The sequence below is a fragment of the Pyricularia oryzae genome, chromosome 1, assembly GCF_000002495.2.
Source record: "Pyricularia oryzae 70-15 chromosome 1, whole genome shotgun sequence".
NCBI lineage: Eukaryota > Fungi > Ascomycota > Sordariomycetes > Magnaporthales > Pyriculariaceae > Pyricularia > Pyricularia oryzae.
The window spans coordinates 5,654,867-5,667,741 of NC_017844.1; the positions used below are offsets into that span (position 1 = coordinate 5,654,867).

Consider the following 12,875-nt stretch of genomic DNA (forward strand, 5'->3'; position numbering starts at 1 on the left):
CCGTTATAAGCTCTGGGGGGCGAACAGTAGACTGTACAGGCCAGGGAGGAACTGTAATTGCGGGAGGTAGGGGATTATTATCCACTGGATCCAAAGTTTTGGCGCTGTAGATTTCGTCTTCAGGTTCAGAATTAGAATCCCCCTCTAAATCTGGATTTTCCCCCTCTGAAATCTGTAGCGTTTCCCCTGGAATAGCCAAATTTTCAGCGGGTATACCCTCTAAAATTTTTACGGTAGAGGTTTTATATACGGCCCGTCTGGCGGGGGCGTAAACCAACGCTGTAGAGTTGGATAAATGGGCTAAAAGCCTTACTGTTTCCGTTCGGGGAGCCAATTTGTTGGATTTTTGGCGTTTTTCCAGCGGTATAATAGCCCGGCATACGGTACCAATAACCCGATAATGGCCTAAATTAGGCCTGTGTGGTAATCCAGGTTGAAATTCGGAATAAAATTCCTCGTAGGGTGTTAACTCCCTGTTAGTTACCGCTGTACGGTTAACTAAATCAACCACGGCTGACAGTAAATAACACCATAAATATAGTGGTAGACCTGCCGCTAAAATGGTAGACCTTAGCCTATCCAAAATAACCCTAACGGACCGTTCCGTTAGCCCGTTTTGGCCATGGTTGTAGGGGTTGGAGGTGCTAAAATTAACACCTTTACTTGCAAACCAATCTTGAAGCTCTGTATTTACCTCGTGCCCCCCATCAAAATGAAATTTAGTGGGGTAGCGCCCGTACGTAGCTTTTAAAACCTTAAAAAAGCCTTTAATAGCCACTAAAACCGTAGGTCCGGCTTTATTCCGTAGTGAGATCGACCACCGAAAACGTGATTTTCGATCCACTAATAACAAAAATACGGGTTTTTTATTGTGAGGGTTAGGTTTAAGGGTTACTGTATCACCCTCTATGGAATCGAGGATATTAGGGGGTGTAGGGAGTGCCCCTTTATTTGTACGCCTAACAGAGGTGGCTTTAATGCAAGTAATGCAGGTAATAGCCCTAATTTTGTCGAAATTAGGTAGACCGTCTGCGTTTTTAGCGGTCTTTTTAAGCAATAACAACCCTATATGCCCTAAGCGCCTGTGCCATAACAGGGCTTTTTGGGCCTGGATTTCGTCACAATCGCCTGTAATTCCGTCTCCTTCAGCTGTTACCCAACTATCGGTAGTTCGATTTAGGCTTAAAGGGAGGTAATTTACAGGGGCCTGCACTAATTCCGGTACTAAAGGAGGTTCTAACAACGGATTTCTTGTGTGGGAAACCCCCTCTTTTTCGGTATTAGCCCCTTTTGTATTAGGCTGCTTAAAAGGGTCATCTAGCGGCTTACCGGGCCTACGGGGCCCAATCTCACGTGGATTTTCAGGGGTTTTTGCACTAAATTTCTGCATTACAGGTAAATCTACGGTTATATCCTTATTTTGTTTGGGATTTAACACTTCCGTTACCGTATTTTCTCCCGGTTCCGAATCGGTGTAGATTTTATAGTCGTCTTGGTCTTCAGGGACTATATTATTTAGTTTTACCTCCAACGGGGCTGCGTAGCCCTTTGTAACCCCCTGTAAGGTTAGGCTAGAGGCGGTGCTATATTCACCAATTACACAGGCGTAATTCGAAACCGTAGATGTAGTATTTCGAATAAGGATATCGCACCCTTTTACCTCCAAACAGAACGAATTTTTGGCGGTATTTAGGCGTCCCCACGCCTTGCGATCCCGATCGTACAGGGTATTTTTTAATAATACGCCCCCTGTATTGTAGTGTATTAGCCCACTAACGATATTTATTCCAAACGAGGGGATATATAGCACGTTATTTAACGTAACCTCTCTAAATTCGTCAATTTTGGAGCCATACCGGACCTGTATTTTAACAGTTCCAGTGCCAATAGGCCTAACAGGGCCACCTCCGGTACCGATTTCGACTGTTGAGCCGGGGGTATAATCGGTAAAAAATTGCTTATTTGCAAAGATATGGTGCGTGCTACCTGTATTGTACAGGACCGGGTAGCCTAGCCGTCGGGGCTTAGGGTCCCTATTTACGCCGCTTCCAGGCTTCGTCTTAGCCTTAGAATTAGTTGCTAATACCTGTGGTTTTAGCGTTTTACCGGTATAATCGGGTTCCGAATCCGATTCCGAACATAATTCTATAACCCCGCTAATAGCGGAATTAACCTCCTGTTGCAGTGCCCGGTACGGTAAATTACCGCCCGAATCGCCTGCCTGTTCCAGGGCGTTATACGCTGCGCAAACGCTAACGTCACCTGGAATCGAGCCCGTAAATAACTCGAAATCCATTGAAATCATGGAAGTTCCAGCGTTCGATTCGCTGGAATTGGAGGATTTATTATCTTTTGCAATAGCCGAATCCGAATTAGGGGTTGATTTGCCCTTTTTTCGTGATTTGGAGGTGCCGTCCTGCCCATTATTTTCCTTTTTAGCGTCCTTTTTAGCGCCTTTTTTCCCTGATTTTCGACCTTCAGCCCTGTAATTAGTGGCTTTGGCAGTTGTAGAGCCTGAAATCGAATTTTCGGATATAAGGTCCGCCATAAGGTATTGCAAATTTAATCGATCCGAATTTTGGCCTATAGCCTGCAGGGCCCGTTGGGTACTGCGTTGGCGTTCGGTCCAGGTAGGGAACGTCCCCTCCAGGGCCCGTAGGTATTGATTTCGTACATCGATAGGGCTAATTTGCACGTTGGCATTCGCTAATCTAGCTACCAGGGAATTAAAACGGCTGTTAAATTCTGGTATTGACCCTCTAAATTTCGAAAAATTTAGGGCGTGAAATTCCCGATATAGCGAGTCTCTGCTAATTTCGGGTGCAACGGAATAGCTATCTTCCAGGGTCTTATAGGCCGTTACAGGGCTGGAATGCCATGCAATGGATTCTAAAGGTTCCTTGGTTAGGCTGTCTTTAATAAGCAATAATAGGACTGATTGCTCATGTTCCGGTAGGCTATAGCCAATTTCAGGGTTGGAAATAAATTCCGCAGCTTTTATAGCCCTGAATTGTACTATAAGTGCCTGTTTCCACAGGTCGTAATTGCTAGCCCCTACTAATTTGCAATTTTCGGGGAAGGAAAATACCCGTTTTGATAGTTCTTTACCTATCCCGTCACCTAGAATTAGGTTACCGGGTGGATTAGGTGGTGCGGTAGCGGTATTAGCGCTAAAAATCTGTGGGTTGGCCTCCAGATTACCGCTATTGGGGGTATTAATACCCGCAATACCACTAAAACTAGTGGGTTCACCATTTTTCAGCGTCAACAGAGATGTTAACTGTTGAATTGTGTGCTGAAGTTGATCCAATTGCGTAGTTAACGCTTTTAATTGCAGGTCTTGCGCCTGTAATTTAGCGGTTAGAACTTCATTCGGGCTGGATTCAGGGCCCCTATCCGGTGGAATTGGGCCTGGGAGGCCCGACATAGGGCTGTCTTCCATTGTAGGGTGGCCTGAATTATAGTTAAAAACTAACCTAGTCGCCTAAGGGTAAATACCCCAATCTAGGATTTTCTATAGCCGTTTGCCTTCTAACGGTTACAGGCCTATACTTGCCAAATATAGGGCTTATTGCTATTTTCAATGATCGAATCCACTGAAAATACAGGGTTGGAATCCCTAAATCCACAATTAATGGGTGCCCTGGTATTATTTGTACCGATCCAGGTGCACTAGCGATCGAAAGTTCAATTCGCTAGGTGGGTGCAGGGTAACCTGCAGGGTAATTTGCAGCGTTCGGTTAGTGGATCACTGGGCTATTAGCGGGCGAATACAGGGGTTTTGGCCCTGACTCGTTAGCGCAAACCCTAATTAACGCACTAAAAATTTGAGCCAATCGCAATAGCGATGCACAACCCATAAAAACCACACCAAAAATTTTGGGATTTGCAATCGAGCGAGCGCTGCAGTGCCTGAAAATTGGGCCTGAGTCAAACGCTAATATAGCGACCCCTCACTGTAATTACAGGGGGGATAGGTGCTAACGTAGCACCTATAACCAACAATTTGCACAAAAACAGCAATATCTTCGTCAATATACGTGCTGCGGATATGCGACAATAACCAAATTAAAGCCTGAAAACAGGGCTTTCCAATAATGCAAAGTGTGAGGATCAGGCCCCCAGACCTACCCTCAGAATCACGACTCGGCTCTACCAGCCACGCTGAGCCAGGGATCGGACAAGGGTCCACTTACTCCGGATTTAAGCGCGTCTCTTGAGCGCGTCGTTGATTGTAATTTCTCTCTTCTCTTCAGTTTAGAATTTTCGTCGATAGCGCCTAATACACTGAGGTTCTCCAATGTATGCCTGGCCGTAACATAATTCTAAACTCACTATAATTTGCTGGTGAAGCAATTAAAATATATCGTTCAATCCCTTTATTCAATCGTTCACCACGTCGGCTGTGCACGACGGTAAACTAGGCCACAGAAGACACCATTCGCGAAATCAATGTCGCCGCGTAAAAATTACGGCCCACCGATTCGCCAATCCCAACGCGTGACAAACGCAAACTCAGCAAAGCCAGATAATTTGGCTTCCGGCACTGCTACTCCCAACACCGAAGACTCGGATCAAAACGGAGAGATTACAGTTGCCCCAGTGAGCCCAGAGCCAGTAGAGCCCGCTCCTACCAGCGCCAACACAGAGCCTGAAGAGCCCGTTGAGCCCCAATCCGACACAGAGCAAGATCAGCCAGTCGACAGCATCGAAGTTGACGGATCGTACGAGTACGAGTCAGTTTCTGAGCACCCAGGAGAGGCGCGAAACCCTCCCCACCAACCTTCTGCCAAAACGTTAGACGGCAGGAACGAAATTCCGAAATTTCCAAGCAGAGCGCCCTCGCCTGTCGTCCAAATGAGAAGCGAAATGGCAGACGAAAGCGAAAACACTGCCGGCCAGGCTACAATCACTCAATCACAGCTGCAAGATCTTTTGGCCACCATTGCCCAACTTAAAGACCAGCTCGCCACCCGGAGTAACAATGCCACCCGTCAAACCCGCGGTATTACGCCTTTGAACAGCGCCTTTGGAGGGGCTGAGTTTAAGCCCCATGGTATCGCTGCCCGGACAGCATTTAAGCCTTACGGAAGTAACCAAAATGCTAAAAACCCTGCCTACGACAGGACGGCACGTAAAGCCGGCATCGACCCCGGCATGTTTGATGGTGATAAGGATCGTTTTGATAAATGGATCACTAAAATCGCAGATAAATTTGTAGAGGACGACGAAACTTACAAAACAGAAAGAAGCCGCATGGCAGTGATCAATTCCCTGACTGAAGGGCTTGCCAACGACCTTATCCAAGGCCGTTATGAATCCACCATTATGCCTTTCAGCAGCGCAGCCGAAATGGTCGCGACCCTAGCCGCTGTTTACCACGATGATAATCAAGCCTCCAAAGCCCGTGAGGAGCTTCGTCACCTGAAGTTTAGTCTGTCGGACAAGTCAACAGACATCCACCAGTTTATTGGCAAGGTTAACAGCCTAGCCGATAAAGCCAACATTGCCAAAACGGAACGCAAGTTGGTTCTCTATGAGCACATTCCTGCCAACCTGAACCCCCAGCTTCTCAGCCTATCCAAAGACCCAAATATCTCGTACGAGACCTTTGCCGGAGAAGTTGCGAACTCGGCGCTGGCCCAACAACGCGCTTGGGAGGAGCTCCGCGAGAACCGCAAAAAGAGGGAAGAGCGCCGTGAGCGTTCAGCCAGCGCCGAACGCAAACAGCGTCGACGCGAGAATCGCCGGCACAGCCAGGAAGCCAAGAACCAAACCCGCACACAGACCATTGACGCCCCGAAGTCGCCCAGCAGAGAAAACGCCAAATTGGTCACTGAGGGTAGATGCTTCCTTTGCAAAGAAGCCGGGCACCTGGCACGCAATTGCCCCCAAAAGGCCGCTCACATCGCCGCCGTTCTCGCCCTTCAACACGAAGGCGATCGAGAGGCTTGTGAACGATCCGGCCACAGCTCAACTTCGTCGGATTCGGAAAACTGCTAAGGCTGCCGGAAGTCTCCTCGGCAGTCTGCATGCCTCAGATAGCTAAAATCGATAGATCACCCAAATTAAACACCTTCCTTGCTCCCATTCAACTGCAAGACAAAGGTCGTGGTCTCAACGCCCAAGCTCTCTGTGACACCGGAGCAGATGTGTACTTATCCATCCGACCGAGCCTCGCGAAAAAGGTCGCCCAACGTTTAGAGCTACCTGTCAAAAAGCTCCCCAAACCTTTGGACTTTGGAGATTTTAACCGGAAGGTCACCGCAAGAGCCACCGAATACCTTCGGCTCACCTTGCAAATCGACGGACGACAATTCCCACGGCAGAAATTCATCCTCCTCGAAACGGCACACGATGTGTTTATCGGACAAGAATGGTGGACGAAGCATCGAGTAGGCTTATTCCCAGCTACCCGCAGCTTCGTTTGGCCCAACGACCTGCCCGCCATGGCCCAATACTCACCGGCAATCGTCGTACAACGTTCAAATCCGCCTCTGGACCTCGAGGCCCAAGCTGACGCAGTCCGCCGGGACCGCAAGATGGAACAAGAAGACCGTCGCATCCAGGTCCGCAAGATACTTCAAGGCCCTAAACGCCAACACGGAAACCAGGCTCAGATCGCAGAAATTAGCGCCTTTCCGACTATCCCAAAGACCGTTTCCAACAAAGCCCTGCCAGCAAATATTTGTGCCCTTCTTAACGACCCACGTCAAGATCGATGGAAGCGATCCCCGTTACCCACGGAGCCTATACCGCTGGTACCAGTAAACGATACGCCTACAACCAGCCTTAATGCGGTATTAGCCCTGCAATGGAACAAGACTCACGATGGACATCCCATTCCATTTCCTGCAGGCGAAGACCCGGAGCACATCGCGCAAGTACGAGCCAAGTTACCCAAAGCACTTGCCCACCTTGAAGGTTTCTTTTCCAAAAAGGCGTCGACGATTCTCCCGCCTAGCCGACCCGGCTTCGACGTGGTTTTGGAACTCGAGAAACCTTTGGAGGGGAGGCCAGCCCGCTATTCGACCCCTTTCGCGATGATGGAGTTGGAAAAAGAAACCATCGACGAACTTCTGAGGATCGATTTCATTGAACGGACAATGGAGGAGACCGCAGCTTCGACTCTATTCGTTCCTAAACCGCAATCGAAGGAGCAACGTTTTTGTGTGGATTACCGATGGGTAAACAAATTCATCAAAGGACGACAAGTACTTGCCCCCGACGTGGCCGGGACGTTGAGCAAATGTGGAAAAGCCCGGAGGATGACCAAGATCGACATTATCCGAGCTTTTAACAGATTGCTAATGGATCCGAACTCACGGTACTTAACGGCGTTCAAAACGCGACAAGGGACGTTTCAGTGGAAGGTCTTACCCTTTGGACTGAAGGTCGGACCCGCCTGGTTCCAAGCTTTTATTAACGCTCAGCTTAATGAACTGCTGGACGCTTTCGCGAGCGCCTACGCAGACGACGTGTTGATTTACACCGAGGATAAATCAGAGCAAGTCCATTTTGAGCAAACCGAGGAGGTTATTTACAGGCTGCACAAAGCCGGACTCCAAGGCGATATTAAAAAGTCAAGTTTCGGCGTTTTCGAAATCGAGTACCTGGGTTTACTTCTAGAAATCGGTAAAGGTATCCGCATCGACCCCAAAAAGGTCGAAGCCATCACCAGCTGGCAATGGGACGACGTCACCTCCGTTTCCGCAGTACGATCCTTCCTAGGCCTATGTAATTTCGTTCGGACGTTCGGCCATCACGCCAGCGAACAAGCAGAACCTCTGACCCGATTATTGAAAAAGGGAGTCCCGTTCGAAAAAGGCCCCGAGCAGAAGGCCGCTTTTGAAGCGCTGAAACAACTGGTGGTCACCGCCCCCGTAATGAGTTTCTTCAAACCCGGTATGCCTGTCAGGATGGACACCGACGCCAGTGGCAGGGCCACCGCCGGGGTCGTGTGGCAGCAACAGGACGATGGCAGCTGGAAGCCAATCGGCTATTCGTCCAAAACCATGTCCCCTGCTGAACAAAACTATCCGATTCAGGACCAGGAGCTATTAGCTGTGATTAATACGCTAAAGGACTTCGAACCAGCCCTATTGGGTACCAAGTTCTGTGTTTTTACCGATCACCAGGCCTTGATTTATTGGTCGACCAAAAAACTTTTGTCCGCTCGCCAGATACGATGGGCTGACTACTTGGCCAACTTCGACATCACCTTTAAATACCGTCCCGGCAAGGATAATGTGGCAGCCGATGCCCTTTCGCGCAAAACCGTCGACAACCCTACGGTCAAGGCCCGAGCTGTGCTAGACCGCACCATGGCATTAATCCCTCCGGAAAAGATTAACTTCCAACCCGGCGAGCCCCCTCCAACAATTAACAACTTGGAACCCTCCGCACCTCAAGGAGCTGACCTAGTGGCCCTTATCCTGGAAGAGAACCTAAAACAGAACCTAGGTCGCCATGACAGTCTGTTAACGGTACCCGAGACTACCCAGGATGGCAAGATCTTCTTAAGAACGGCTCTCATCCGCGAAGCTCATGAGCCCAAGATCTTCGGCCATGGAGGCCAGAATAAAACCCTCAGCCGCCTGAAAAAGGACTATTGGTGGCCCGACCGAAATCGAGACGTCAAACGCTACATTAAGAATTGTCGCGAATGTCAACGCAACAAGGTACGACATGATAAGACGCCTGGGCTGTTGCACCCACTGGAGATCCCTAGACGGTGTTGGCAGCACGTAATGGTAGACGGCAAAGATATGCCCAAGGATAAAGAAGGCTATAATTACGTCTGGGTCTTCATCTGCCGATTGACCAAACTTTTGGCCACCCTACCGGGAAAAAAGACAGACACCGCGGAGACCTTGGCCATGCGGTATTATCAGACTGTGTACCGTTGGAAAGGCGTCCCCGACTTATGGCTTTCCGACAACGCCGGACCGTTTATATCCGAGTTCCTAAACACTTTAAACGAGTTGACAGGAACAAAGCATAAACATGGAAGCGCCCGCCACCCTCAAAGTCAGGGCAGCGTCGAAATTACCAACGCTGAATTGGATCAGAAAATGCGCTTCTATGTAGACAAATACCAAACGAATTGGCGACGGCATATTCCCGCCTTCGACTTCGGCCACAATTCGTCCGTTCACGCCTCTATCGGCATGGCACCGATCGAAGCAGAAACAGGAGCTCGCCCTAGAGACCCGCTCTCTCTACCTTTACCCGAAGAAGACCTGGAGACCGGTCAGCAACAAAAGGCGCTGGAAATGGTCCGCCAAGCTCGGCAAGCTCAGGAGCTGGCCCGCAACAATGGACTCGGAGCGCAGATAGAGCAACAGAGGCAGGCTAACAAGAAACGGCGACCGGTCGACTTTACGGTGGGAGATGCGGTTTACGTTAGCAAAAAGGGTTTTTCCACCGAAGCTCCTACGACCAAGTTGGACTCGCAAAATGCAGGACCATGGACGATTCTCGGGGAAAAGGGTCACAGCTTCATTCTCGACACCCCTGCCTGGTATAAAGGTAGTAAGCTGTTCCACGCCAGCCGACTGCGCAAAGCAGCAACGGATCCATTACCTCAGCAGTATCAAAAGCCGGAACCACCGGTCGAGATTAACGGAGAACCGGAGTGGGAGGTGGAGCAAGTGTTGGCCTCGCGACTATTCGGACGAAAGAAGACGTTGCAATATCAGGTATCGTGGGTCGGACTCGACCCTGATGAGACATGGTATGAGGCCCGCGACTTGAAAAATTCACCAGTACTGCTGGATACCTTTCACAGGGAGTACCCGGACGCAGCAGGACCTCCGGTAAATTTGCAACAGTGGATCAGGAGCGCAGCAGAGGATATTTTTGCGGAAGACGGACCCGAGGACAATGTTGCCGAACACGATGCGAAAGAGACACGAGAGCGGCGGAAGGCCCCGAGGAGACACACGTAACAGACTCAAGACTCTGACCGCCTACGTCGATCAGGCCTTAAAGGGGGGTAATGTGAGGATCAGGCCCCCAGACCTACCCTCAGAATCACGACTCGGCTCTACCAGCCACGCTGAGCCAGGGATCGGACAAGGGTCCACTTACTCCGGATTTAAGCGCGTCTCTTGAGCGCGTCGTTGATTGTAATTTCTCTCTTCTCTTCAGTTTAGAATTTTCGTCGATAGCGCCTAATACACTGAGGTTCTCCAATGTATGCCTGGCCGTGACACAAAGTGCGCTTTAGTGCACTAGCTAGAACCTTTCCGGGCTCATAACCTGTTAATAACAATGGTGCTAACAGGGGATATAGGGGTAAACCCTAGGTGCGGCGTGGTAAATAACCAGTGCTAAAAGCGCTGAATAATAGGTAGAAATGCACTATAATTTTGGTACTGATAAATAATTGGTTGGGGGAGATTTTGCTTTATTTCCCTTACATACTCTCCGACATCGAAGTGGGGGTCCGCACGCCAGAAAAGGTTCCGGTGCCGCGAATGAATTTCCGAAAAACTAATTTGTATGGGTTTTTGAAAAAACACCCTCATTTGCATACAAACCATCTCTGGGTTTGCATTTAAACGTTGACTTGGTGAAATTTTCAACCCGGTACAGGGTAGCTGACTCGCAGGTGCAGGGTGGGTATTAAACCCGGTACAGGGTAGCTAACCCCACTCGCTGACCTTTAAATTGCATTCCTGCATTAACAAAGTAACGGAATTCCACCATTCCCCACTCCACTTCGGCACTAAATAAAATTGGCTATATACAAATAAAAGTGGGCTTATTACATGCAAAATAATGCATATAATTAACACCGGTATTATACGGTATTAATATATAAAAAACAATCGAAATCGACGCAAAATAAACCTATAACGTTAAACGAATATTTAATTATAGACGAAATTATAGCAAAATAAAATATTTTGTTAAATGGGAAAATTACGGATACGAAAAAAATATTTGGGAATTTTTTAACCATTTCCAAAATTGCCAGGAACCATTTCGCTAATACTATTAAAAATTGGATTTGCAAATAAATTAACCAAAAAAAGGACGATTTGAAAAAATACCATTTACCATTTCCAAAAATTAAAAACCGAGCGGGATTCGAAACCATATTACCAAACGAACCTATGGAAGAACAATTAATATATACCGAATCGAAATATATAAACAGGACAGTTTATTAACCAAATATTGCGCAAAAACATTTATTTTATTTAACAAAAAAGGATTTAAAAAATTTATCGGGAAAATTGAATCCCAAATAAAATTGGAATCCGGAAAAAGCGATTTTAAGGATATTTTAGGCAAAATTTCGGTTAACCGCCGACGTTTTTCCTATTCCGCCTCCTTACGTTCCATTTAATTTAATTCCTCCAAATTATTAATTCCGCGAAATATAATTCGCATTATTTTTTTAAACCATATCCGTTTTTGTTTTCGAAAACGTTTAATTTTCGCATTAATTTAACGACGCGCTTTTTTAACGGCCTCCATTTCGGATTTTATCCAAATATATTAAAAACCAATATTTCGGATTTTTGCGGAAAAAAAACCCAATACGTTATAATTAAAATAATTAAAACGCAAATATTTTATATAACGAAAAACATCCTGGGGAAAAACCGAATATTTGGCCACCCCACGAAATTTATACGAAAAATAAAAAAAACATTTCCACCGTTAACGCCAGGAAAAAAAAAGGAGGGCGGATCGGCGTTTTGTCGACGAACGACCAAATTTAAATTTAATTACGCGATTAAATATAACGCAGGAAAATTAACCAAAAGGGAAAAAAAATTAAAATAGGGATTAAAAAAGTACGGATTATTTAAAAGGCCAAAAGGATTTGGTTAAAAAAAAGGAAATTTAATATTATAACCAAATAATTGGGCCAATACCAGGGAGGCCAGGTGGGGTTATACCCCTTTTAACAATACCCGCCCAAAAAAATTACCGACCGGCAAAATAAAAATTATATAAAAAGGAATTACGTAATTTCACGTAATTGTTAAAAAAGTGATTTTAATAATTTTTTGGGATTATAACAAATTAAGGAAAATGATTTTATTGATCCAGTAAAATTAAGGAAATTATATTCGAAATATAATTTATATAAGGCACGTTTATTACCATATAAATAAATTCGATTTTAGGATTGTTTAGCAGCAATTAAATTTTAATTAACCTCAATATTTATTTGAGAACGATTATAATTTTACCCCCAATTATTGAGAACCCCAGTTACCCAGTTAGACGTTTAGTTGTTTCAACCCACTGTACTTTACCATAAGAACAGGTTACCCGATACCTTAATCGTAACAGATGCTACCGTTTCCATCTCTCCGATTCAGGTACAAGTGGACCAGACATCGTTGTACTAATTGGTATTCAGAACGCCTAAATTACCTTGAAGTGTATGCACGTGGTAAAGAGTAACATGTAATATCGCGATGGAATTCAAGGGGAAGTGGGGAATGGAAGTGTGCGCACAGGCCCGTGCACACAGGAAGTGTTTGAAAGGAAATCGTAAATTTGTAAGAATTTACCCAGATCTCTATTGACAAACTAGTTATAACCAATTTGGGATACAACCAGCGATAGTAACCTCTCTTAACAAAAATGGGTTTTACGTATCAGATAAAGCTCATTTCAGTTGGATTGAGTGGGGAAATGTAAATACCTACATATGTGTGAGAAGGTTTGTTGGGTCAATATCGCTCTTGACATTTGACTTATCCGAGAAGGCGACAGGGTTCTGTTGAAGGTTAACGTTATAAATGTGCATATCAACGTTAGCGTTGTTTTACCTGGTTTCACAGGCTATATTTAGGCACATAGTAAAGCCTTCCGCGAAATGTTTACTATAGAACCTTCCAAGC

The 12,875-nt window shown here is 46.4% G+C and overlaps 1 protein-coding gene across 1 annotated transcript; it reads right to left on the reverse strand.

Moving 5' to 3' along the window:
• Positions 1-10,306: 10,306 nt before the first annotated feature.
• MGG_16407 (uncharacterized protein) lies at positions 10,307-10,769 on the reverse strand (the record flags this gene model as incomplete). Its single annotated transcript, XM_003710387.1, has 3 exons — positions 10,307-10,365; positions 10,429-10,497; positions 10,655-10,769. Coding segments are annotated over 3 exons (243 nt in total), but the record flags the coding sequence as incomplete, so codon positions are not given.
• Between the last annotated feature and the right edge of the window lie 2,106 nt (positions 10,770-12,875).